A 23,369-nucleotide genomic window follows, 5' to 3' on the forward strand; every position below is an offset into this window, starting at 1 on the left:
AACTGGATGATCAAGGTAAACACTATAGAAATTTCTTTAGAAACGTAAACCCCAGAAAGTCTCTGTGTGAAAGAAAGGGAGTTGAAGGGGTGGGGGATTACTCAGCTACTCGGAGTAAGGGAAGATAGGTGACCATGACAAGACAGAGTGAACACCTCCTTTTCTACTCCTTTGGGAATGTCCACCTTTCACCATTCCCCTGATCTAATGTAGCTGGGCAAGATCTTCCCCATCCTTCACTGGCCATGTCTTTCCAGACTCCATCACTAGAAAACCTCTGCCTCCTGTTGCATAGCTCAATCCTACCTTGGGGGCCCAGATTAGAAAACAAGATGAAGCCCTGGCAGGTTGGCTAGGCGGTGGAGCGTCGGCCTGGCGTGCGGGGGACCCGGGTTCGGTTCCCGGCCAGGGCACGTGGGAGGGGTGCCCATTTGCTTCTCCGCCCCCCCCCCCCCCTTCCTCTCTGTCTTTCTCTTCCCCTCCCACAGCCGGGGCTCCATTGGAGCGGAGATGGCCCAGGCGCTGGGGGTGGCTCTGGTCGCGGCAGAGCGACGCCCCGGAGGGGCAGAGCTTCGCCCCCTGGTGGGCGGAGCTTCGCCCCTGGTGGGCGTGGCGGGTGGATCCCGGTCGGCCGCATGCGGGAGTCTGGCTGTCTCTCCCCGTTTCCAGCTTCGGAGAGATACAAAGAAAAAAAAAAAAGAAAAGAAAGAAAGAAAACAAGATGAATTCTTTATCCAACTGTTCATCCCCAAGTGGCTTTCCCTGTCTGTCCCAGTTCATGTCAGAATTGTCTTCCTGCTCAGATCTACTCACCCACACGCCTGCTCCCAGGTCTTAAGGGACTCAGAAATACAAACTTGTTTAAATATCAAAACAAAAAGAATTAGTGGTCCAAGATTCTACCATAGAAAATTTCCAAATTATCTGCTATTTTGAGTCGACTAAGCTACTTCTCTATTACTGAGATAAAAACCCAAATTTTATTTCACAGAACCTTAGAGCTGGACAGGACCACTGAGCAGCCCTGGAGGGACGATTCAGAGCATGAGTTTAGGAACTCGATGTACCTGGGCTCCAGTTCCAGCAATGCGCCGCATGCTCAGTGGTCCTCAAAACTGAGTGTGCACCAGAATCATCTGGAGGGCTTTTAAAAACCAAATCTCTGGGCCCTATCCCCAGAGATTCAGATTATTTAGGTCTGGGGTAGGACCCAATTTCTAACAAATTATTAGTTGATACTGATGCTGCCGGTCCGGGAACCACACTTTGAGCATCACTGTGGCTGTGTGATCTGCCCTCTCCCTGTATATTGTGAACAACTGTAAGGCGTCTGCCAGGGAAGGGATTCACCTATAAAACCTGGCTAGGGAGCCATTAGCATTGTTCGTGGCACACAGTTAATACCTGCTTTTGCTGTTGGCTGGAGGGGAGGAGTCATTTGCCCAAGACCACCCTGCCCCGGGCTCCTCACTGACTGGCTGCTTTTTAATCCTCCAGCGCTGCCGCGCTGCCACGGAGTGCGGCTCCCTGCATATGCTGTCCCGCGCCACCGGCAGCACTGCTAAATGACTGTTGTCTTTGAGGTGGCTAAGACCCTCCAATCTTTTCCAGCACTGACAGCCTGGCCGCAGACTGTACCCCGGGGTGGTCTGAGCTCTGGGGAAGCTGGATCCTCAGCTGCGTCCAGCAGGCGGAGGTGGGGAATGCATGGGGTCAGTGGTCCCCACCCGAGTCACAGCCTCCTGGCTGCTAAGAGAGCTGCCGGGCGCGGACCAGCCGCTCCGAGGCACCGCGGGGGGCCGCCAGCACCTAGTTTGGGAGGGCCGGTAGGACACGCCCCAGCGGACTTGCAAGCCCCGCCCCGATCCCGCCTTCCAGGATGTCTCGTCCGAAAACCCCTGAGCAGCTCAGCGGCGCCGCTGCGGCTCTGCCTTGGCGCTACAGGTAAGCGGCAGAAGCAGCCTGCGACCCCCACAGGCAGCTACGCCCCTCCCCCACCTTTGCGACCCTCTCCCTGACTTGGAACTTAGACTTGTCCCCCTTCTCGGGACTTCCCTCCATCTCTCGCTCCTGCCAAGTCCTTGCTCTCTTCTGACCTTCTCCACCTCCTCTTCCTCTTTACCACCCACACTGTAAAATGAAGAGGAGGGGCCAAACTGGTCCTGATCTGCCATCGTGGCCCCTAGCTCCTCTCTCGGTAGGATACCCCTACTTTTGTGCCTTCTTTTATTAAAGGATGGATGGAAGAAAAGCTCGGACCTCTGTGTCTTGTAGGGGTGGGGTGGGAGCGGAACAAGCCATAGCACTCCCTCCGGGGCTCTACACCTCTTCTTTTTACCCACCCATGCTGCTGGCAGCATTTCTTGTGTGCCCCGTCTCCCTAGGTTGGGTCACTCCATGTGCCCAGCTACAGAAAATCTTTCAGAGAGGTTCCCTCCTGCCAGTGCCATGTTGCTCCTGAACAGAAGGGGCAAGCCAAGAGAAGTCTCCTGGAGGGGTCCATCAGGGATGTCTTCCCTCTGGAAGCTTGGGCCTTTTGCAGGTGGGAGCTGTGTGGTATTGTGGGGAGGGAATCTGATGGGTGTTCATGATTGTGACTGTCACCAAACTTCCTGATTACCCTGTCACTTGTTCCAAACTCTAGTCCAACCAAAAGGAGAAACAGTTATTTGCCCCCAGAGCCAGTTGTCCCAGACCCTGACCTCGGCAGAAGGTAGGAAAGAGCTCTCCTGTGTGAGGGTGCGGAGGGGTCAGTTTGCCACTAAAGCTTAGAACAGACCCCCTCTATTAGCCAATAACAGTCCCAAGGGAGGGTTTTGATGCTGTGCTGTCAGCACACCCCCAGACCCACAAAGGTCAACAACTCTGGGCACATCAAAGAGCTTGGGGCTCGTGTTCATTTCTACCAGAGATGTGTGTGCACCACCCAGGCTCTGTTCACCTCATAGATAGATACTCATCACAGGAAGGGTAAAAAGGATGAGACAGGCACATTCATGTGATGAATAGTACACACTAACGTCAGGAGTTTGAAATATACTTTGGTTCAAATTATCCAGCGGAAATCAGTATCATTGCAGGCACTTCCCTAACTCCTGGTCCTCAGAAATGCCATTCACTTGAGCCATCCAGAGGTAACACTTTCAGGGGCAAAAGGGCAGAAAACAGGACAGGACTGTCAAAGGGAAGAGGTAGTCTGGAGCTGGTGGAACAACAAAGGTTACTCAGCTGCCCAGGATGGCCTGGTAATCACTGCCCACAGTTGGCAGGACAGCTGACTCCCACCCAGAGCAGCACAGAAGAACTCAGGCATGGAAGGCAAGGCTCTGATATATGTCAGATGCCCTCTAAGATCAGAAACACTTTACCCCAAATTCAGGTGGGAGAAATCTAGACAGGTTATGTGACCGTGGGCTTAGTCCAGGTGGCCATTACCTAGAAGTCAGGAACAGGAGGGGCAGTTAACCCTAGAGGGCCAAGCAGTAGGTTTAATGGAGGCAGGCAGCTGACTCAGCCCTGTGCTTATTTAGCTGTCTAACCTTGGTAAAATCACATAAACAGTCTCTGGGTGAGGGGGAGCAAGTGAGAAGGTGTATATGAAAGTGCTTTGGCAAAGCTCCAGCCAAATGCAAGGTAGTGTGGTATCACGGTTAAAGCAGTGAGTGGGCTTTGGAGAGACGTGGGCTTGAGTGCAGATCCTGCCTCTGCTACTTCCTGGCTGTTTGAACTTTGGTCAAGTTACTTCATTTCTTGGTGCTTTAGTTTCCTTCTGTGTGAAATGGAGATGGTAACTGTTATTTGACTTGATGTGATAAGTAGTCATTTAAAAAGTGGTGGTATTGTCCTAAACCTCCTCGGGCTCTCACAGACATGTTCCAACATCTTCAGCCCCGGAAGTAAAGCTGAGGACCAGAGTAGGTGTCTACGCAGCAGAGGGACCTAGTGAATGGCTGTGCGAAAGGCTTGCATGACCTCAGCTCTTCATACAGCCCTCTGCTCCTCTCTGGGAAAACCCAAAATATCCATTATCAATTGATGGGAATGAGAGTGAGGGTTTGAATAAAGAACGTCAAGTGCAGGGCAGTGACTGCCTCTGTGTCTAACTCAATGCTGTAATTGTGCTGTGTAAAAGGTTTGCACAGTGAACAAGGATGGATTCAGTCTGGGGAGAGAAAGAACTGTTCGCAGACTCTTGTGACACCTAAGAGCCTTATGGGGTTAGGTTATTCTCCTGTACCCTGTGCAGCCTGGTCCCGAGCCCCACGTACAGATTTGAAGAAAGAAACCCAATCTTCATTCTTAGCTCTATACCTGACATAACAGAGAACAAAGGGCAGACAGATGAGAGCAGTGGAAGAGCATAACCAAGTACTTCAGGGCACAGGATACTACAGGGGCTTGAAGGCTAGGTGGATTGCATTCCAGAGGCAGAAGGTTAGGGACCATGATTGAATGATTGGGAAGGAAAAAGAACACAGGATCTAGGTGGCCTGTTGGTCCTCCTCCATAAAATCCAATGGGGAAAGTCATGTGGGGAAACATGGGTAGTGAAACTTGGAAACAAATGAACCTTGATATTGAGGGCAGTAAGATGTACCTTAGTCCAAGAAGGCTTCTTGGAGGAGGGGAGTTTTGAGTAAGAATCTGAAAGAGAAAAGAAACATGGCTTGCTTAGCAAGGATATAAGGGAAAGGTTTTGAGGAGGAAAAGATACCCTTAGAGTAGCAAACAGAAATTTTAGACTGCCCAGGCCATGTAGAAACATGCAATCAAATGGTGCTAAAGAAAAGAAAAGAAAAAAAAAAAAAGAAATATGAATATGGCTGTTCTGATTGTGAAAGGGAGAAGGAGGCCCTAGGCAAAGGAGGCTGGCTGGATGCTTCTGCTTAGCCTCCAGATGTTGGGTGATAAGGACACATTCCAAGATGATAGTTTTGAGCAGAAAGGAAGAGGAGGATACAGGAAGCAGGGAATGAATCGGCAGAATTTTGGCATGGACATAGGGTGAACCTGACATTAAAAAGGGATTTAAAGCTAGATACCCAGGAGTGGGGCAGGGGCAGGAGAAGGGGTTGTTCCTAGGATTTTGGCTAGGTTAGGGGGCAGGGTACAGACCCTGAGTTCAGTGTGTGGCATGTTAAGTATCTGGTGGCCCTGAGTAGAAGGCCTACAGGCAGGAGTCGACTGAGGTGAGGAGAAAAGGAAAAACTTCAGTTCTGCCCTCTCCTATCACCCCCACCCCAATCTGGAGACCAGTCCAAACCTTCAGGAATACCTTTCCTCTTAAACTCCAATTCTCGCCCTGACCTCACCCGCCAACCAACAGATGGTAAGATTTAATTAAAGTTCCTTTTCTTTTTTTTGCCTTCTCAAACACAGCCTGACTGTCACCAGGGTTTAGAAAACACCACCTCAGGCCCACATGAAGTTTGTTCCTCCATCCTTGGATTCCTAGCAGCCAGCAGTCTCAACACCCAATCTGAGTGCAGTTGCACATCCCAGCCCCACCTGTCAGGGCCTGTAAGTAATGCCAGTGAAATCTGAGCTAGATGGTGAACTTCCTGTTTGGTTACATATTATTTTGATTTTCAGGGACTTTTACAAATTTGTAACAAATATTGACTGAGTGCTATGTATATATATGTTCTAGGTATACAGTGTGAGCAAAATGGGGTAGGTTATTTCAATTTAAAAACTCTGTTTGGATAACAAGCTTAAAATGTTATGCAAACATAAAATGAACCTAGATATCCTGGGGTAAAAACTTGATAGACTAGCTACAGGAATAACTTTCAGTGTGTCTTTTTTTTTTTTTTTTTTTTTTTGTATTTTTCTGAAGCTGGAAACGGGGAGAGACAGTCAGACAGACACCCGCATGCGCCCGACTGGGATCCACCTGGCACACCCACCAGGGGCGACGCTCTGCCCACCAGGGGGCGATGCTCTGCCCCTCTGGGGCGTTGCTCTGCCGCGACCAGAGCCACTCTAGCGCCTGGGGCAGAGGCCAAGGAGCCATCCCCAGTGCCCGGGCCATCTTTGCTCCAATGGAGCCTTGGCTGCGGGAGGGGAAGAGAGAGACAGAGAGGAAGGGGGGGGGGGGTGGAGAAGCAAATGGGCGCTTCTCCTGTGTGCCCTGGCCCGGAATCGAACCTGGGTACCCCGCATGCCAGGCCGACGCTCTACCACTGAGCCAACCAGCCAGGGGTCAGTGTGTCTTTTTAGGAAAATAAGCCACAGTAGCTGAAGTGTCTTAAAAATGTAATTATGGATAAAAGTGAAAACCTCCCAGCCTTCTGTAATCAGAAGAGTCAGAGTTGGGAGGAGGAGTTTGAAGGGGATCATTTGCTACTTTGTTCACAGCATGAGAACAGAGGAAATGAAATATGGGCTGTATATGATGGCAAGGAAGAGAGGGATGATCATTTGGCCACAGCAGCCTCTTGGCCCCCTCCCCCAACCAACAGCTTAAGATCGGCCCATCCTCTCCCCAACATGATGTCCAGCTCCACATGCCTGCACCCTGGGTGAGAGTGCCCACAGTTATCTCTTTTCAAAGAAACCTGTAATTGAACCTTAGCCTGACTAACTTGAACAAACATCCTTGTGGTGGTGTCTTACTTCCTGTCTGCCACGTCTCCCAGAGGTAAGCAGCTCAGTTGATAAACAGAAAGAAACTTTGTTACAAAGAGGCCAGGTGGCCAGCAAGGGTGTGTTCTCATAGTTTACTCTGGCTTTCATAAAAGCCGAATCTTTGCTTGCGACTTCCAGTTTGGGCATCTTGAAAGCATTTGTAGGCCTGAGTGGGACTTGGGGTGGAAGGTCTGAAAGTAAAGTTGGGACACTCAGGAAAATAGCTCTGCCCTAGGCTCTGGAGAGCCAAACCCAGTCCTCAAACTGTCCAGGGGTAGGTAAGATGTGGAAACAGAGCAGTGGCCTGGGAGAAAGGAGGCTGCCATCTGCTCCTGGGAACCACAGACTGTGTGACAGTAGAGAAGCCACGTAACCACTCTGGCCTCACCTGTAAAACTAGGGTGCTGGACTCATAGATGTAGTCAGAGTGGCATGCTAATGTATAACAACAGAATTTCAGGCCCTGGCCGCTTGGCTCAGTGGTAGAGTGTCGGCCTGGCTTGCAGGAGTCCCAGGTTCGATTCCTGGCCAGGGCACACAGGAGAAGCGCCCATCTGCTTCTCCACCCTCCCCCTCTCCTTCCTCTCTGTCTCTCTCTTCCCCTCCCACAGCCGAGGCTCCATTGGAGCAAAGATGGCCTGGGCGCTGGGGATGGCTCCTCGGCCTCTGCCCCAGGCGCTAGAGTGGCTCTGGTCGCAACAGAGCGACGCCCCGGAGAGGCAGAGCATCGCCCCCTGGTGGGCAGAGCGTCGCCCCCTGGTAGGCGTGCTGGGTGGATCCCGGTCGGGCGCATGCAGGAGTCTGTCTGACTGTCTCTCCCCGTTTCCGGCTTCAGAAAAATACAGGAAAAACAACAACAACAACAACAACAGAATTTCATGCATCTCATTGCTTGCTGGAATCAGTGCATTCAAAACATCACTTGGTGAAGCCTGTGCTTACCCTTTTAGTTTTAATCTGTCTGTCTTCATTTCATTTTACAAGAGTTTATGGAATACTTCCTACATACCAAACTTGTGCCAGACTTTGCAAGTGGTAAAGAGCTGAAAACAGCCTGGCCTCTCTGGTGCAGGAGTTCAGAAGTGTGAGAGAGAACAGACCTGTCCCACACAGGAAGGGCTGTCATGGGCCAGGGCAGAAGTGAAACATCTGCTCAGGGCCAGACAGGAGAGAGGAATTCCGCTAGAGACCTAAGAAGGCTTCTTGGGGGTAGTAGGCTGTCAGCTGAAGGGATTGGACTGTGTCTTTGACTTTCAGATTTCTATGACTGGACCAAAGTAAGAAAGACATTTTACAACAAAATTTCATACCCACTTAATGTGTGGTAGGGTATCACAAAAGTCTTAGGGCAGTTTTACACTTTAATCACATCATAAGTATGAATTCTACAAACTTACAAGAGAAACACAATTGGAATATGGCTGGGAATTGAACCCGGGACTTCCACACGCCGGGCTGATGCTCTACCACTGAGCCAACCGGCCAGGGCTGAAAGTCTGTAGTATTTCTATTCCTGGAGTTATTAAAGCTTAAAACTGCATTAAGACTTTTGGAACACTCTATGTAAAATAACTGAAACGAAATTATAACAAAACAATGCCTATATTACATGTAAAGTACTTCGGTATTTTCTTTTTTGTTCTATTCCATTCTGTTTTTTTTTTTTTTTTTTAAAGAACTGTTTCCATGCTGATTTGGAACAGTTTAAATTTCGTCTTGGCTGGCTAGCTCAGTGGTAGAGCGTCAGCTCTGTGTATGGAAGTCCCAGGTTCGATTCCCGTCAGGGCACACTGGAGAAGCGTCCATCTGTTTCTCCACCCTTCCCCTTCTTCTATCTCTCTTCCCCTCCCACAGCCAAGACTCCATTGGAGCAAAGTAGGCCAGGACGCTGAGGATGGCTCAATGGCTTCTGCCTCAGGTGCTAGAATGGCTCCGGTTGCAATGGAGCAATGCCCCAGATGGGCCGAGCATCACCCCTGGTGGGCATGCCGGGTGGATCCTGGTTGGGTGCATGTGTCTCTCTGCCTCTCTGCTTCTCGCTTCAGAAAAATACAAAAAAATACAAAAAAGAATTCTTCCACAATCCTATAGGGGGTTGCAATCAGCAATTTGATAGACACAAAGCTGGATGAATGCTCACTTTCCTTAGACCAGTAAGAGAAGGTGAATTTGTGTGCTGGAATCATCTCAGTAAAGAAACCAACATAGCCCCATGTGTTGAAATTCCAAGAGTGGCTGGAGGAAAAGGGACTGGGAATGAACACTCATCAGCAGTGGAGGGAAATGACGGATGAGGTCTGCGGGCACACTTGCCAGTGCTCCTGGTGGACGCACTGTGGGAACCCAAAGTTGAGGGAGCTACACTACACAAGATACTGGGGGGGGGGGGTCTTGTAAAGCCCTGCGCTTGACAAAGTACTGCATGCAAGAAGGGCTATTCCTTCACTAAGGCAGGTGGTGGGGTGACCTCCCCAAACTTGCTAACCACATTTCTGAGACTCATCTACACAGAGAGCAGGAATCCTTCAACTCAGTCTTCTGGCCTCCATCAGATTATATGTCTCTTTTAAGTGACTCTTTTCCTATTGTCTGCATGCTGAACAAATAAACTAGAGACCCAGTCCCTCACTGCCAAGGCTAATCACAGGTGTCTTCTTTCAGTTCAGGATGTGGTTAGTACCTTGAGGAATTGCAGGCTCCAGAGAGTAGGCCTTAGACTGCCAGGTTGGATTGAGAGAATAGATGCCTGGGAAGGGCTCTATTTAACTCTAGGTCTCTTTCTCCAGGGGAAATAAAAGGAATAAAGGCCAACCCCACTTCAAGGGACCACAGCGCAATGCCAGGAAGAGGGAGTTGAAGTGATCTGGGTGATTCTGAGTGAGTCAATCACAGAGGCCTTCCTGGAGGGAGGTGAGTCTTGAGCACTTGGCAGCAGCTGATAACTAAGCTGTTACCATGCCTTTGTTTCTAATTGTGCTCCCTCTTTTCCAGTTGGAATAAACTGTTCCACAAGTCACTGCTGGGAAGGCAGTGTTCCCAGCACCACATTCTCTCTCCTCCATCAGCACTGCTGCTATCTTGGGTCAGACCCTCAAATCCCCCTTAACTGGCCATCTAGCTGCCAATCAGGTCTGTCTCCTAGGTGCCTTCCACCAGCTATCATAATGTTCTTCCTGTAATATTGGTCTCCCCCCTACCCTATATTGCTCCTCATACCTCAAGTCAACAGCAAACTCCTTGGCATGATAACGTGGTGGCAGCTGCCTCTTCAGGCCCATCCTTGACTATTTCAATCAGACTTCATACTCCCACTAGCCCCATCTACTTGCTGTTCTCTGATTGGTTATATTGTCTCCTGCCTCTAGGCCTCTGTGTGTACTCATCTCGCCTGGTCAACTATGTGGGTTAGTGCCCAGCTCGACCCCTATGGGACCTCTTCACAAATGTTACCTCCCCTACTTGCTGAGTTTCCTGTATTCTTTATTCCTCAGCGCCCAAAGGTACATCTCTTATGCTACCTTCTCACTGAGTGATCTCTGTTTAAAATGACTCTCCCAGTCAACTGTACATTCCTCGAAGGTTGGGCTTGCACATCTCTGCACCCCCCCCCCTTATCTGGCAGAAGACCTGTCACAGAAGATGCTCCATCAGTACTAGCAGAATAAACAAATCCCCTCTCCCATCACCTAGATAACATCTAATATAAAATAGATGCTCAAAGAGATTTCATTTTATTTTATTTTTGTTGCTGCTGCTCAATATGATGTTATGAAAGAAAACCACCTGTCTCCCCAGCTCAGAGTGACTCCCATGTTCCCCCTTGAGATCATATTCCCCAGATTCAAGTGACTCTGAATACCAGGCTTCTCCACAACGAGAGCATTAAGTAGCTTAACTGAAGTTACTTTTTTTTTTTTTTTTTTTTTCATTTTTCTGAAGCTGGAAACAAGGAGAGACAGTCTGACAGACTCCCGCATGCGCCCGACCGGGATCCACCCGGCACGCCCACCATGGGGCGACGCTCTGCTCTGCCCATCCTGGGCGTCGCCATGTTGCGACCAGAGCTACTCTAGCACCTGAGGCAGAGGCCACAGAGCCATCCCCAGCGCCCGGGCCATTTTTGCTCCAATGGAGCCTTGGCTGCGGGAGGGGAAGAGAGAGACAGAGAGGAAAGCGCAGCGGAGGGGTGGAGAAGCCAATGGGCGCTTCTCCTGTGTGCCCTGGCCGGGAATCGAACCCAGGTCCTCCGCACGCTATGCCGACGCTCTACCGCTGAGCCAACCGGCCAGGGCTGAAGTTACTTTTAATGAAAAATATTTTATTATTGCTTTTAGAGAGAGGGAGAGAGCGAGATCATAGTTGCTTCACTTTAGTTGCTCATTGATTGATTCTTGTATGTGCCTTGACTGGACAAGCCCTGGGTTTTGAACCAGCTACCTCAGCATTCCAGGTTAATACTCTATCTACTGCGCCACCACAGGTCAGGCTGAAGTTACTTTTTTTTTTTTTTTTTTGTATTTTTCTGAAGTTGGAAACGGGGAGGCAGTCAGACTCCCGCATGCGCCCAACCAGGATCCACCCGGCATGCCCACCAGGGGGCGATGCTCTGCCCATCTTGGGGCGTCGCTCTGTTGCAACCAGAGCCATTCTAGCGCCTGAGACAGAGGCCACAGAGCCATCCTCAGTGCCTGGGCCAACTTTGCTCCAATGGAGACTTGGCTGCAGGAGGGGAAGAGAGAGACAGAGAAGAAGGAGAGGGGGAGGGGTGAAGAAGCAGATGGGTGCTTCTCCTGTGTGCCCTGGCCGGGAATCGAACCCGGGACTCCTGCACGCCAGGCCGACGCTCTACCACTGAGCCAACCGGCCAGGGCCTGAAGTTACTTTTAAGCAAGACATGCCATGGGGTAATGAGTGTGGCTTTGACCAAGGACTAGATACTTGAGGAAAATTGTTGGAAAGCTGAGCAGGGATTTACTAATTATAATAATAGAAATAATTGATACCATTTTTTTTTTCTGTATTTTTCTGAAACCGGAAACGGGGAGAGACAGTCAAACAGACTCCCGCATGTGCCCGACCAGGATCCACCCAGCACGCCTCCCAGGGGGCGACGCTCTGCCCACCAGGGGGCGATGCTCTGCCCATCTTGGGGCGTCGCTCTGTTGCGACCAGAGCCACTCTAGCGCCTGGGGCAGAGGCTGAGGAGCCATCCCCAGCGCCTGGGCCATCTTTGCTCCAGTGGAGCCTTGGCTGAGGGAGGGGAAGAGAGAGACAGAGAGGAAGGAGAGGGGGAGGGGTGGAGAAGCAGATGGGCGCTTCTCCTGTGTGCCCTGGCCGGGAATCAAACCCCAGACTTCTGCACGCCAGGCCGACGCTCTACCACTGAGCCAACCGGCCAGGGCTGATACCATTTATTGAGGGCTTAGTATGTGCCAAGTACTCTGCTGAGGATTTTACATACATTATCTCTGATTTAATTATCATGACAACCCTGTGAATTATTTGTTAGTTACCCCCACTTTATAGATGAGGAAATTGAGGCTTAGAGAGATTAAGTAATTTGTCCAAGGGTCACACAGCTGCTTATGATAAAAAGGAATCCTTTTCCAAATTTACTGTGTTCAGAGACTACTAAATTTTTTCCACGATTAATTCACTAAATTTATTAATCATTATGACAACCTCAGGAGATAAGTTCTATTATTACTAGAAGGGGCAGAAGTGGGATTTGTGCCCAGGTCTATTGCCATGAACGTCTGGTGCTTAACAAGGGACCCTTGTGTTTCCAGAGCTCTCCACAGAAACTTTTGCAAACATTCATCCTCTGAGCTGTGGGATCATGTATGTGCCTGAGGGTGTAAACTGATGAACACTGAAGCTCAGTCCTGCCTGGAAAGTGTTGTCACAGAAGCTTATATATTTTTTATTAAATATCAGTAGGTACAGAATATTTATAAAACATGTTTAGAGTATAAGGAATAATAGTACCAGTAGTGGCCACCATCCACTTTAAGAAAAAAAAACACTAGCCTGACCAGGCAGTGACACAGTGGATAGAACATTGGACTGGGACACGGAGGACCCAGGTTCAGAACCCTGAGATCGCCAGCTTAAGCCCGGGCTCATCTGCCTTGAGTGTGGGCTCACCAGCTTGATCATGGGGTCGCTGGCTTGAAGCCCAAGGTTGCTGGCTTGAGCCCAAGGCCGCTAGCTTGAGCAAGGGGTCACTTGCTCTGCTTTAGCCCCCTGGTCAAGGCACATATGAGAAAAAAAATCAATGAACAGCTAAGGTGCTGCAACAAAGAATTGATGCTTCTCATCTCTCTCTCCCTTCCTGTCTGTCTGTCCCTATCTGTCCCTCTCTCTGTCTCTGACAAAAAAAAAAAAGAAAACAACACTTGACTTTGAAGTCCTCATGTGCCTCTATTCCTACATCTTTACTCCTTCAGAAAATTTGGTCTCATCGTTCCTTTAGTTTTCTTTATAGCTTTACCACACTCATTTTTTTAACTCATGAACAATAGTTTGTATTCTTTTGTTTTCATAGACAATATATTGTCTAGTTTTACAATTTTCTATAGAAGGGGTCATACTATATGTATCTTTATGCTACTTGCTTTTTTTCACTCAACATCCACGATGTTGCTTGTAGAATTGGTTCATTCCATAATGGTTCACTCCATAATGTGGACCTATTTCATACTCTGTTTATTCATTCTACTGCTGATGGACGTTTGGAGGGTTTCTATTTTTGCCATTTTAGTCGGCGCTACTAGAAACGTTCTGGTATATGCCTCCTGGATCATGTTCATTGGAGTTTGTCTGGAGTGGAATATCAGCATCATAGGGTGTGTATGTTTTAAATTTTACTTGATAATGCCAAAGTGGTTATATCAATTAAATCTCTGCATTTAGAGTTTCAGTGTTCTGGTTACTTTAGATCCATTAATGTCAGAATCTTTTTGTTTTTTAATTTTTCTGTTGATTGAGAGAGAGGTGCATCAACTCGTTGTTCCACTTAGTTGTTCAATTTAGTTGTGCACTCATTGATTACTTCTTGTATGTACCCTGACTAGAGATCAAACCCACGACCTCAGTGTGCCAGGATAACATTTTATCCACTGAGTCATCCGGCCAGGGCCAATGCCAGAATCTTAGGGCAGGAAAGAAACACTGATTCCAGTCTTATTTTATGGATGGAGTTAAATTTAAGCACAGGAAAGTTAACTGATTGAATAAAGTGATGTCACCTTTCAGCAACAGAGCCTGATCTTGAACCCTAAACCCCATGGCTCCCTCTGCACCCCTGCCTTGGCTTATTTTTCTCCTTTCTCAGGCTGAGGCCCCAGGGTGAGACCACCAGGACACATCAAGCTATTTCCAGGGTCAGGCTCTGCGGCTGCAGTGACTAAGCCAGGGTCCCCATTGGTTCTAGAGGATGAGACTCCTTCGCAGACGCCACATGCCCCTGCGCCTGGCCGTGGTGGGCAGCGCCTTTGTGCTCTTCCTCTTCATCCTGCAGAGGGATGTGAGCAGCAGGGAACAGGCCACAGAGAAACCATGGCTACAGTCCTTGGTGAGCCAGAAGGATCACGTCCTGGACCTCATGTTGGAGGCCATGAACAACCTTAAGGATTCAATGCCTAAGCTCCAGATCAGGGCTCCAGAGCCCCAGGAGACTCTGGCCTCCACAAATAAGACCTGCCTCCCTGGGTTCTATACCCCAGCTGAGCTGAAGCCATTCTGGGAACGGCCACCACAGGACCCCAATGGCCCTGGGGCAGATGGGAAAGCATTCCAGAAGGATAAGTGGACCCCCCTGGAAACCCAGGAAAAGGAAGAGGGCTACAAGAAGCACTGCTTCAATGCCTTTGCCAGTGACCGGATCTCCCTGCAGAGAGCCCTGGGGCCAGACACTCGACCCCCTGAGTAAGTAGTGCCCAGATTCATGGGGTGAGGCCAGGACTCTGCCAAAGGTGTGGCTTATATGGCCATGGGCCAAGTGCCAGGTAAAGAGCTGATGGAGATTTTAGAATATGGGCAAGGATTTCTTCTATAGCCTCACTCCTTTGCCTGACCAACTGCCCTTATCCCAGCACTTGGGATTGACAAGTATTCTGGTCAGGCCAGAGGTCTAGGGAGATCTGTGAGAGTGGAACACAATTATGATGGTAACAGGATACAGAAAACACAATTCAGGGCCTGCGACCAGGACCTGGCAGAGGGGTGACTGAGAGGGACTGATTTCAGGCCACTGATTGGGCAGTCTTGCCCTCTGCTGAGGCCTGCCCCAGAAACTGTGGGACTGTGTTGCTAAGCTGCTGGGAAAGGGATGGTTCCTGACAATGGCCCTAGTGGTCAGGACTGTCCCCATACCTCCTGATTTCCTTCCTCCAGTGAAGGCGCATAGGACCATGAATTCATTCCAGCCTTAATTTGAAGCTGTTCATACTTTCAATTCTGGGCAATGAACCAGCACTTCGAACTCTAAGCCACCTTACTCTAATCATTTGGTCATGACTGTGCTCACACTGTCCTCAAGTCAAAGATTTTGTGTCTTTCTCATTTTTGTGTCTTTCCCAACTCAAGAGTTATGCCCTTTTTGGCCTTTTGTCACATGGGAGCCCCTGTCCCCAAATTCATGATTCTTTAGGGTTGTGAACCTGGGGTTCCTCAGAATTGGATCAAGTGTTATAGTCCTAGAAATTGGAGCCACTTAGAATGGTCATGAGCTTCTCAGCAGGAGAGCGTATTGGGCCATACAGCAACCAATGGAAGAAGTCTGGGAGTCTCCTCTGGAGGCTTCATGAGAAATCTTTCTGACCAGCAGAGGGGATAAGAAAGGGTGTTGGTTCACTTGATTCCTTGAAATCCAAGATTCACACATTCTCACCCCACCCCACATGGAGTGTCAAGAGGATAGCAGCATGACCAAGTGCCACAGAATGGTTGGAGTGGATGAGGATAGAAAAACCGTCACAGGAAATGGATTGTGATAGTAGTATCAGATTACAGGGAATTAATGAGAGAATGGATTAGAGAACTGTAATGAGAAGAGTATAAAAACTGTAGTTGCTTTTCTCAGATGTCAAATTTGCCCTTGATTACTTTTCCTCTGGGACATCTGGATTGGATTACACATTATAGAGTGCACATATTACTGAGGAAGAGAGTCAGCCCTGGGAACTCCTAGAGCAGACGAGGTGAGGAGCCCTCAGCATCACAGCTGGAGCACCGAGCCAGCTCTGGGGGAAACCCGTTTTGGAATAGGTTGGCTAGGACCTATGCAGAAGCTCAGAGTAGGTGGTAAATACAATGTAAGGTGGGAACAGGCAGCAACTATTCCCTACTACAACAGAGAATGTAGGCTGGTCATTCCAAGGAGCATAGGTGGTTAAGGTAAGCTGTGCAGAGAGCCTTCCCTACTCCCAGACCTCTGAGAGACCTGTATCTACATTTTCATCCTTCCAGATGTGTTGATCAGAAGTTTCTGCGCTGCCCGTCACTGCCCACCACCAGTGTCATCATTGTGTTTCACAACGAGGCCTGGTCCACGCTGCTGCGGACAGTGTACAGTGTCCTGCACACACTCCTGCCATCCTGCTGAAAGAGATCATACTGGTGGATGATGCCAGCACTGAGGGTGAGCTAGAGGTGGCCCTGAGGAGGGGGCGAGTGCCTTCCCTGGTATTCTGGGAACAAGGGCAGGTTCTCTTGAGGGAGCCATCACCCTCACTGCCTGCTGCCTCGCATAACAGCTCATCATAAAGGCCAGAAGCAGGGAGAAATCAAGTGAGGAACAGGAAGGTTAGGGATAGGAGACAGGGAGACCACATTCTTAGAACCTAGACTCCATTCCCACTTCACCCAAAAAGCCCCCAAAGCTTAGAATTTTTTGCTTTTAAGACTCCCTTAGAGCCTGACCAGGTGGTGGCACAGTGGATACAGCATTAGATTGGGATGAAGAGGACCCAGATTCGAAACCCCGAGGTCACTGGCTTGAGCATGGGCTCATCAGCTTGAGTGTGGGGTTGCTGGCTTGATCATGGGATCATAGGCATGACCCCATGGTCTGGCTTGAGCCCAAGGTCCCTGGCTTGAGCAAGGGGTCATTTGCTCTGCTGGAGCCCCCTGGTCAAGGCACATATGAGAAAGCAATCTATGAACAACTAAGATGCACAATGAAGAATTGATGCTTCTCATCTCTCTCCCTTCCTGTCTGTCTGTCCCTCTCTCTGTTTCTGTTTAAAAAAAAAAAAAAGAGAAAGATTTTCTTAGAGCTTCTAAGTCTAACCCCAGGTCAGAAATGCTGGGGAAAGGTCAGGGCAGAGAGTGGGGATGGGCCTTCCCTCTGTTTCCTACCTGCTAGACCACTCTTCTACTCCTGAAAGAGTCCACCTCAAAAGCCCTCATTGCTATAGTTGGTAGTAGGCAAGGGATGTTGCTCACCAAAATTTCCACCCACACTTTTTTTTTTTCTTTTTTGTATTTCTCTGAAGTTGGAAATGGGGAGGCAGTCAGACAGACTCCCGCATGTGCCCGACTGGATCCACCCAGCACGCCCACCAGGGGGCGATGCTCTGCCCATCTTGGGGCGTTGCTCTGCAGCAATCAGAACCATTCTAGCACCTGAGGCAGAGGCCACAGAGCCATCCTCAGCGCCTGGGCCAACTTTGCTCCAGTGGAGCCTTGGCTGCGGGAGGGGAAGAGAGAGAGAGAAAGGAAGGAGAGGGGGAGGGGTGGAGAAGCAGATGGGCGCTTCTCCTGTGTGCCCTGACCGGGAATCGAACCTGGGACTCCTGCACGCCAGGCTGACGCTCTACCACTGAGCCAACCGGCCAGGGCCCACCCACACCTTTTAAAGCAATTCCACAAACATCTACAGCAGCGGTTCTCAACCTGTGGGTCGCTACCCCGGCGGGGGTCGAACAACCAAAACACAGGGGTCGCCTAAAGCCATCGGAAAATACATATTTATTATACAATACATTTTTAAATAAATATACAATACATTTTTTTTTTTTGTATTTTTCTGAAGCTGGAAACGGGGAGAGACAGTCAGACAGACTCCCGCATGTGCCCGCCCGACCAGGATCCACCCGGCACGCCCACCAGGGGGCGACGCTCTGCCCACCAGGGGTCGATGCTCTGCCCCTCCGGGGCGTCGCTCTGTTGCAACCAGAGCCACTCTAGCGCGTGGGGCAGAGGCCGAGGAGCCATCCCCAGGGCCTGGGCCATCTTTGCTCCAGTGGAGCCTCGGCTGCGGGAGGGGAAGAGAGAGACAGAGAGGAAGGAGAGGGGGAGGGGTGGAGAAGCAGATGGGCGCTTCTCCTGTGTGCACTGGCCGGGAATTGAACCCAGGACTTCTGCACGCCAGGCCGACGCTCGACCACTGAGCAAACCGGCCAGGGCTACAATACATTTTAAAATAAATATACAATACATTTTTAAATAAATATACAATACATTTTTAAATAAATATGTATTTTCCGATGGCTTTAGGCGACCCCTGTGTTTTGGTCGTTCGACCCCCGCCGGGGTTGCGGCCCACAGGTTGAGAACCACTGGTCTACAGAAAGAAGAGGTATTGAAGGGAATTCCCAGAAGAGAGAATGATATAGACATAGTCCTAGAGACAGGCATATTTTGTGAAAGATTGAGACTTTTGATGTGGCTGAAGCTTAGGTTTATTTTAGGAAATGACACTAAAAAGATGTTGAATTGAAATTTATGCCATGCTCAAAGTATTTATTTAGAAAATTAGGAGTCATTGAAAAGTGTTTAAGATGGAGAGTGATTTTGTCTCAGAAGGATGGCAGTTTGGGGAGAGGGTAATTGTCAGGAAAGGAGGCAGAGGACCGCAAGTTCAGAGAAAAAGTTATTATTGTCACCCGAGAGGCAGATGACAGGGCCAGAACTAGGAAAGGGGCTGATGGATTGATACGTCATCATTAGACTGGGAGTCTCCAGGAGCTGAGCCCTCCACCAGGTGGCACATAGTGTCTGTCTAGGGCTCCCCTAGGTTGGCCTCCTGTGCCCATGCTCCCATACTGAGTGCAGAAACCAGCACTGCATTTCCCAGTGTATGCCCCAGGGCCACTCCAGTAGAGCTGCTCCTTTTCCTGACCTTCCCCCAGCCTCTCTCCTGCCTTCTACATTAGCAGTGATGCTAAAAAGTAAAATAGGCCGGGAAAGGCTGAGGAAGGAGGAGCTAAGTGTGAGTACTGATGAGTGCATGTCTTTGGGGAGTTCACCTTTCCCCAGAGAGGACAAGACACCTGGCAGCACTTTATTAAACTGATAAGAACAGATACTACACTTGATCTTAGCCAAAAGGCCGAGAAGCGATTCTGGCAGCACTTTAAAAAAGCAAAGGCAAACAAGTAACAGGGATGTGGTGAGAGAGCCTGGTAGACAAGGAGCATAAGATTAGGCTTCTAGAAAAGGAGAGGCAAAGAGTTTGGCAGAGATGGGAGGGGCTAGGGAGTGGTCCCTTGTAGCGATGGAATGGTTGTGTGGAATGGGTAGCAAGTGTGTAAGCTGCTCTTCCTCTAAAACTGGGATCTCTGATAAACCTCCCTCAACCCTATGCTACCCATCCTTCAGATGCTTCTTCCTTCGAATCACATGGGGTGGAAATTCTAAACTGTTTCTACTTGTCACCAGAATTTTTTGAGTCTATAATAAGGTACAAGGGCAACGCCTCTGACGAGGCTAGACAGTAACATAATGCCAGGCTGGCACGGGCAGCATCTAAAGGGCATAGCAGCCTGTGTCTAGGAGAGTGGACTTTGCAGTAGCCCTTACAGCCCCTCCAAAGTAGCTGCCCCAAGCAGGCATTCTCTCTGGTTGTCCCCTGGACTCTCTCTTAGGGCCAATTCCAGCATCTTGGAATCATCTGCCTCCAAATCCTAAATTTGTCATTCTTAGTTTTCTGGGGCCTGGCTTCCTTTGAGAATCTGTTAAAGGCTTTGCCCCTCTCCCTATAATAGTGCAGAATTACTACAACAATGTGCATATACCCACATTTCTGCATGTAATTCCAGGGAGTTTGTGGACCCTAGAACAAACAACCCTACTATGAGGGCTTTTAGACTCCTGAGATACTTTTGGCAATGTTTAGTTCAGTGGGGAAAAGGACAAAACTCAGATCCCTGGTCAGAAGTCTCTGCAGTCCATAGCAGGATAAATTTTCCACACAATTGGCCATTTGATCAGGTTAACTGGCTCTCATTACACACACACAGACAACAGCTGTGTCTCTGCTGAAATACAATGTCCATGCTCTCTGTCCTCCAATTGAGGTCCTTGGCAGTGCTCTCTGACCACGGGTGTACAGACATTTGATGCTGGGGTGGAGGAAAGAGGTGCAGGGGCAGGTTGGAGAACAACTTCTTACCTACCTCAGAGTCTGAACTGTGGGCACAGGTGGTACTCCTGTGTGGCCAGGTCTGATGCCAGGTCTACTGCTGGTCTGGCACACTCTCCAAGGTTATGAAAACTGGCCCCCCACATCCATTGGTCTGTTGTGTCCCAAACAGGGAACCTCCATGTCAGAAGTTAGACTGAGCCTAGGCCTCCCTCCTGTGAGAATTTGCTAGATGAATGGGAAAAATCAGACACATACCCAGGACCAGCAGAGTGGAGAAGTGAACAGGACCCTTACTTAGTAAGTTCTTTACAGATGGAGGAAGAGTAAGGAGGTGGGGCTGACCAGGAAGGGGCACTGTAGGAAGGAAAGGTAGAAGGATCAGCAGACAAAGGAAAGGAGAGAAAGGACAGCCCCAAAGTCATGAAATGCACTGTGTGAAACCCAGGAAGGAGATATTTGGGGAGCACTTTGGACTAGCTGGATATTTCATTGTATAAACTGGATTTGTTTTGTGTTTTTTTTTTTTTGTATTTTTTTTTTTTCCTGAAGCTGGAAACGGGGAGAGACAGACAGACTCCTGCATGCGCCCGACCGGGATCCACCCAGCACGCCCACCAGGGGCGATGCTCTGCCCACCAGGGGGCGATGCTCTGCCCCTCCGGGGCGTCGCTCTGTTGCGACCAGAGCCACTCTAGCGCCTGGGGCAGAGGCCAAGGAGCCATCCCCAGCGCCCGGGCCATCTTTGCTCCAATGGAGCCTTGGCTGCGAGAGGGGAAGAGAGAGACAGAGAGGAAGGAGAGGGGGAGGGGTGGAGAAGCAGATGGGCGCTTCTTCTATGTGCCCTGGCCGGGAAATGAACCCAGGACTTCTGCACACCAGGCTGACGCTCTACCACTGAGCCAACCGGCCAGGGTCAAAACTGGATTTGTTCATCTGTGCATTTATCCATGGACACTGGCGTTATTTCTGCATTTTGGAAATTGTGGATAATGCTACCCTCAATATCAGTGTATAAATATTTGTTTGAGTCCTTGCTTTCACTTCTTTTGAGTATAGACCCAGAGATGGAATTGCTGGACCATGTGGTAATTTTTTTTTTTTAGAGACGGCGCAAGAGTCAGAGAGGGATAGATAGGGACAGACAGACAGGAACGGAGAGAGATGAGAAGCATCAATCATCAGTTTTTCTTTGCGACACCTTAGTTGTTCATTGATTGCTTTCTCGTGTGCCTTGATTGTGGGCCTTCAGCAGACAGAGTAACCCCTTGCCTGAGCCAGCGACCTTGGGTCCAAGCTGGTGAGCTTTTTGCTCATACCAGATGAGCCCGTGCTCAAGCTGGTGACCTCGGGGTCTCAAACCTTGGTTTTCCACATCCCAGTCCGATGCTCTATCCACTGTGCCACTGCCTGGTTAGGCCCATGTAGTAATTCTATGTTTAATTTTTTAAATTAATTTTTAGAGATAGAGGAAGGGGGAAAGGGAGAGGGAGGGAGGGACAGGTAGAGAGAGAGAGAAAGAGAGAGAAGCATTAATTTGTTCCACTTACTTATGCACTCATTGGTTAATTGATTCTTGTATATGCCATGACTGGGGATCAAACCTGCAACCTTGGCATATCAGGACAATGCTGCAACCAACTGAGCTACTGGGCCAGGGCTTCATGCAAGAAGACTGGGCTGGGCCATGGGATCAGGAGCCCTGTAAACCAGAGTGAGGGCCAATGGCTGGTGGAGGGTGGCCTGATGGGGGAGGGGCTTAAGAACACAGAGGAGAAGGGAGGGGCCCCTGGCCAGCAGGGGAGGAGAAAGAAAGACTGGTATTTGCAGGTGAATGAGAAACAGGATCCTGCAAAGGGAGTGGAGGAGCCTGATAGGACAGAGAGAGCCCTGCAAGAGGGGAAGAGTTGGGGGTCGACTGAGAAGGAAAGATCAGGAGTGGAGGGTTTAGGTGAGGTTTCTCTGGCAAAAAAGGGCCTGCAGGGCTGGCTGGTTGGCTCAGCGGTAGAGCGTCAGCCTGGCGTGCGGGGGACCTGGGTTCGATTCCCGGCCAGGGCACATAGGAGAAGTGCCCATTTGCTTCTCCACCCCCACCCCCTCCTTCCTCTCTGTCTCTCTCTTCCCCTCCCGCAGCCAAGGCTCCATTGGAGCAAAGATGGCCCAGGTGCTGGGGATGGCTCCTTGGCCTCTGCCCCAGGCGCTAGAGTGGCTCTGGTCACGGCAGAGCAACGCCCTGGAGGGGCAGAGCATTGCCCTCTGGTGGGCAGAGCGTCGCCCCTGGTGGGCGTGCTGGGTGGATCCCGGTCGGGCACATGTGGGAGTCTGTCTGACTGTCTCTCCCTATTTCCAGCTTCAGAAAAATACAAAAAAAAAAAAAAAGGGCCTGCACTGTGGAGCAGGCGGCATAGAGATTTGGACGGTAGAGCGAATACTAGAAGCCCTGAACGTAAGGGATCTCCAACCAGTTCCCAGTTTTGTGGTAATAATTGGTGAGGGTGTTAAAGTTGAAAGTCCCTTCAGGAGGCCACCTGGTCTGGTTATCCAGTGGATTCTGTGGCCTGGCCACAGTGGAGAAGAACAAGTTTCTTTTTCTTTAGGGAGGGAGAGATTTCGGATAAGGCATTCCAGGAGTGTTTTTGGATCAGGTTTAGATTCCTGTGCCTCTATTAATATTTTGAGGAACCACCATATTGTTTGGATATAAGTGCCATTTTATATCATTGTAGTGACATGATCTGATTTAGTTTTACAAGATAACTCTGCTGCCCACTGTGGCTGCTGTGTCAACAATAGGTTGGGAAGAGTGGTATAGAGACCCAGAGACCAGTTAAGACATTATTGCTAAAGTGATAGTGGGAACCAAGAGAGCGAATTGGAAGTACTTACAGATAGACTAATTGTAAAGGATGAGAAAAGGGAGAATCCAGCATGACTCCTAGGTTAGAGTAGATGGGTTGATGCAGGTACTGTGTCCTGACATGGGAGCCTGGGGTGCAGCTTAGGAGGAAATCCGAAATTTGGTTTGTGTTCCTTTTAGACACCCAAGTAAAGATGGCAAGGCCAGGAAAGGAGACCTAGGAGCCATCTGCATATTGATGAGACTACGGCACGTGTGCTGGGGGTCATGGGAGTCTTACAGACTCCAGTCATGAGGAATGAAGCTGGGTTTGGTGGTGGGGAGTTAAATTATTGTCCATACATAAGACAGTATGGATAGGCATGTTGGTATCCATGCTCAGCTCTGCCATGCATGTCTCTGTTGCCTGTGTCCAGTGGGTCCAGGGGTGTGACAGCAAGACTGTCAGGAGGGGCATAACTTAGAGGAGTTGTCTCGCTTTCCTAGAAGGGCCTGCCCTCATGCTCAGAACCC

General features: G+C 49.6%; 1 protein-coding gene and 1 pseudogene across 1 annotated transcript in view; one reads left to right on the forward strand and one right to left on the reverse strand.

Annotated features, from left to right (window-relative positions):
• The first annotated feature begins 1,911 nt into the window (after positions 1-1,911).
• GALNT6 (polypeptide N-acetylgalactosaminyltransferase 6) overlaps positions 1,912-23,369 on the forward strand; it is a 35,399-nt gene continuing 13,941 nt past the window's right edge. The window contains 7 exon segments of the mRNA XM_066353916.1: positions 1,912-1,944; positions 5,380-5,520; positions 9,417-9,540; positions 13,394-13,478; positions 13,967-14,559; positions 16,102-16,214; positions 16,217-16,273. Of these exon segments, the coding sequence (XP_066210013.1) occupies positions 14,069-14,559; positions 16,102-16,214; positions 16,217-16,273 (661 nt within the window). The 5' untranslated portion in view covers positions 1,912-1,944; positions 5,380-5,520; positions 9,417-9,540; positions 13,394-13,478; positions 13,967-14,068.
• LOC136390064 (U2 spliceosomal RNA) lies at positions 18,874-18,979 on the reverse strand (annotated as a pseudogene).

The sequence above is a fragment of the Saccopteryx leptura genome, chromosome 1 (genome assembly GCF_036850995.1).
Source record: "Saccopteryx leptura isolate mSacLep1 chromosome 1, mSacLep1_pri_phased_curated, whole genome shotgun sequence".
NCBI lineage: Eukaryota > Metazoa > Chordata > Mammalia > Chiroptera > Emballonuridae > Saccopteryx > Saccopteryx leptura.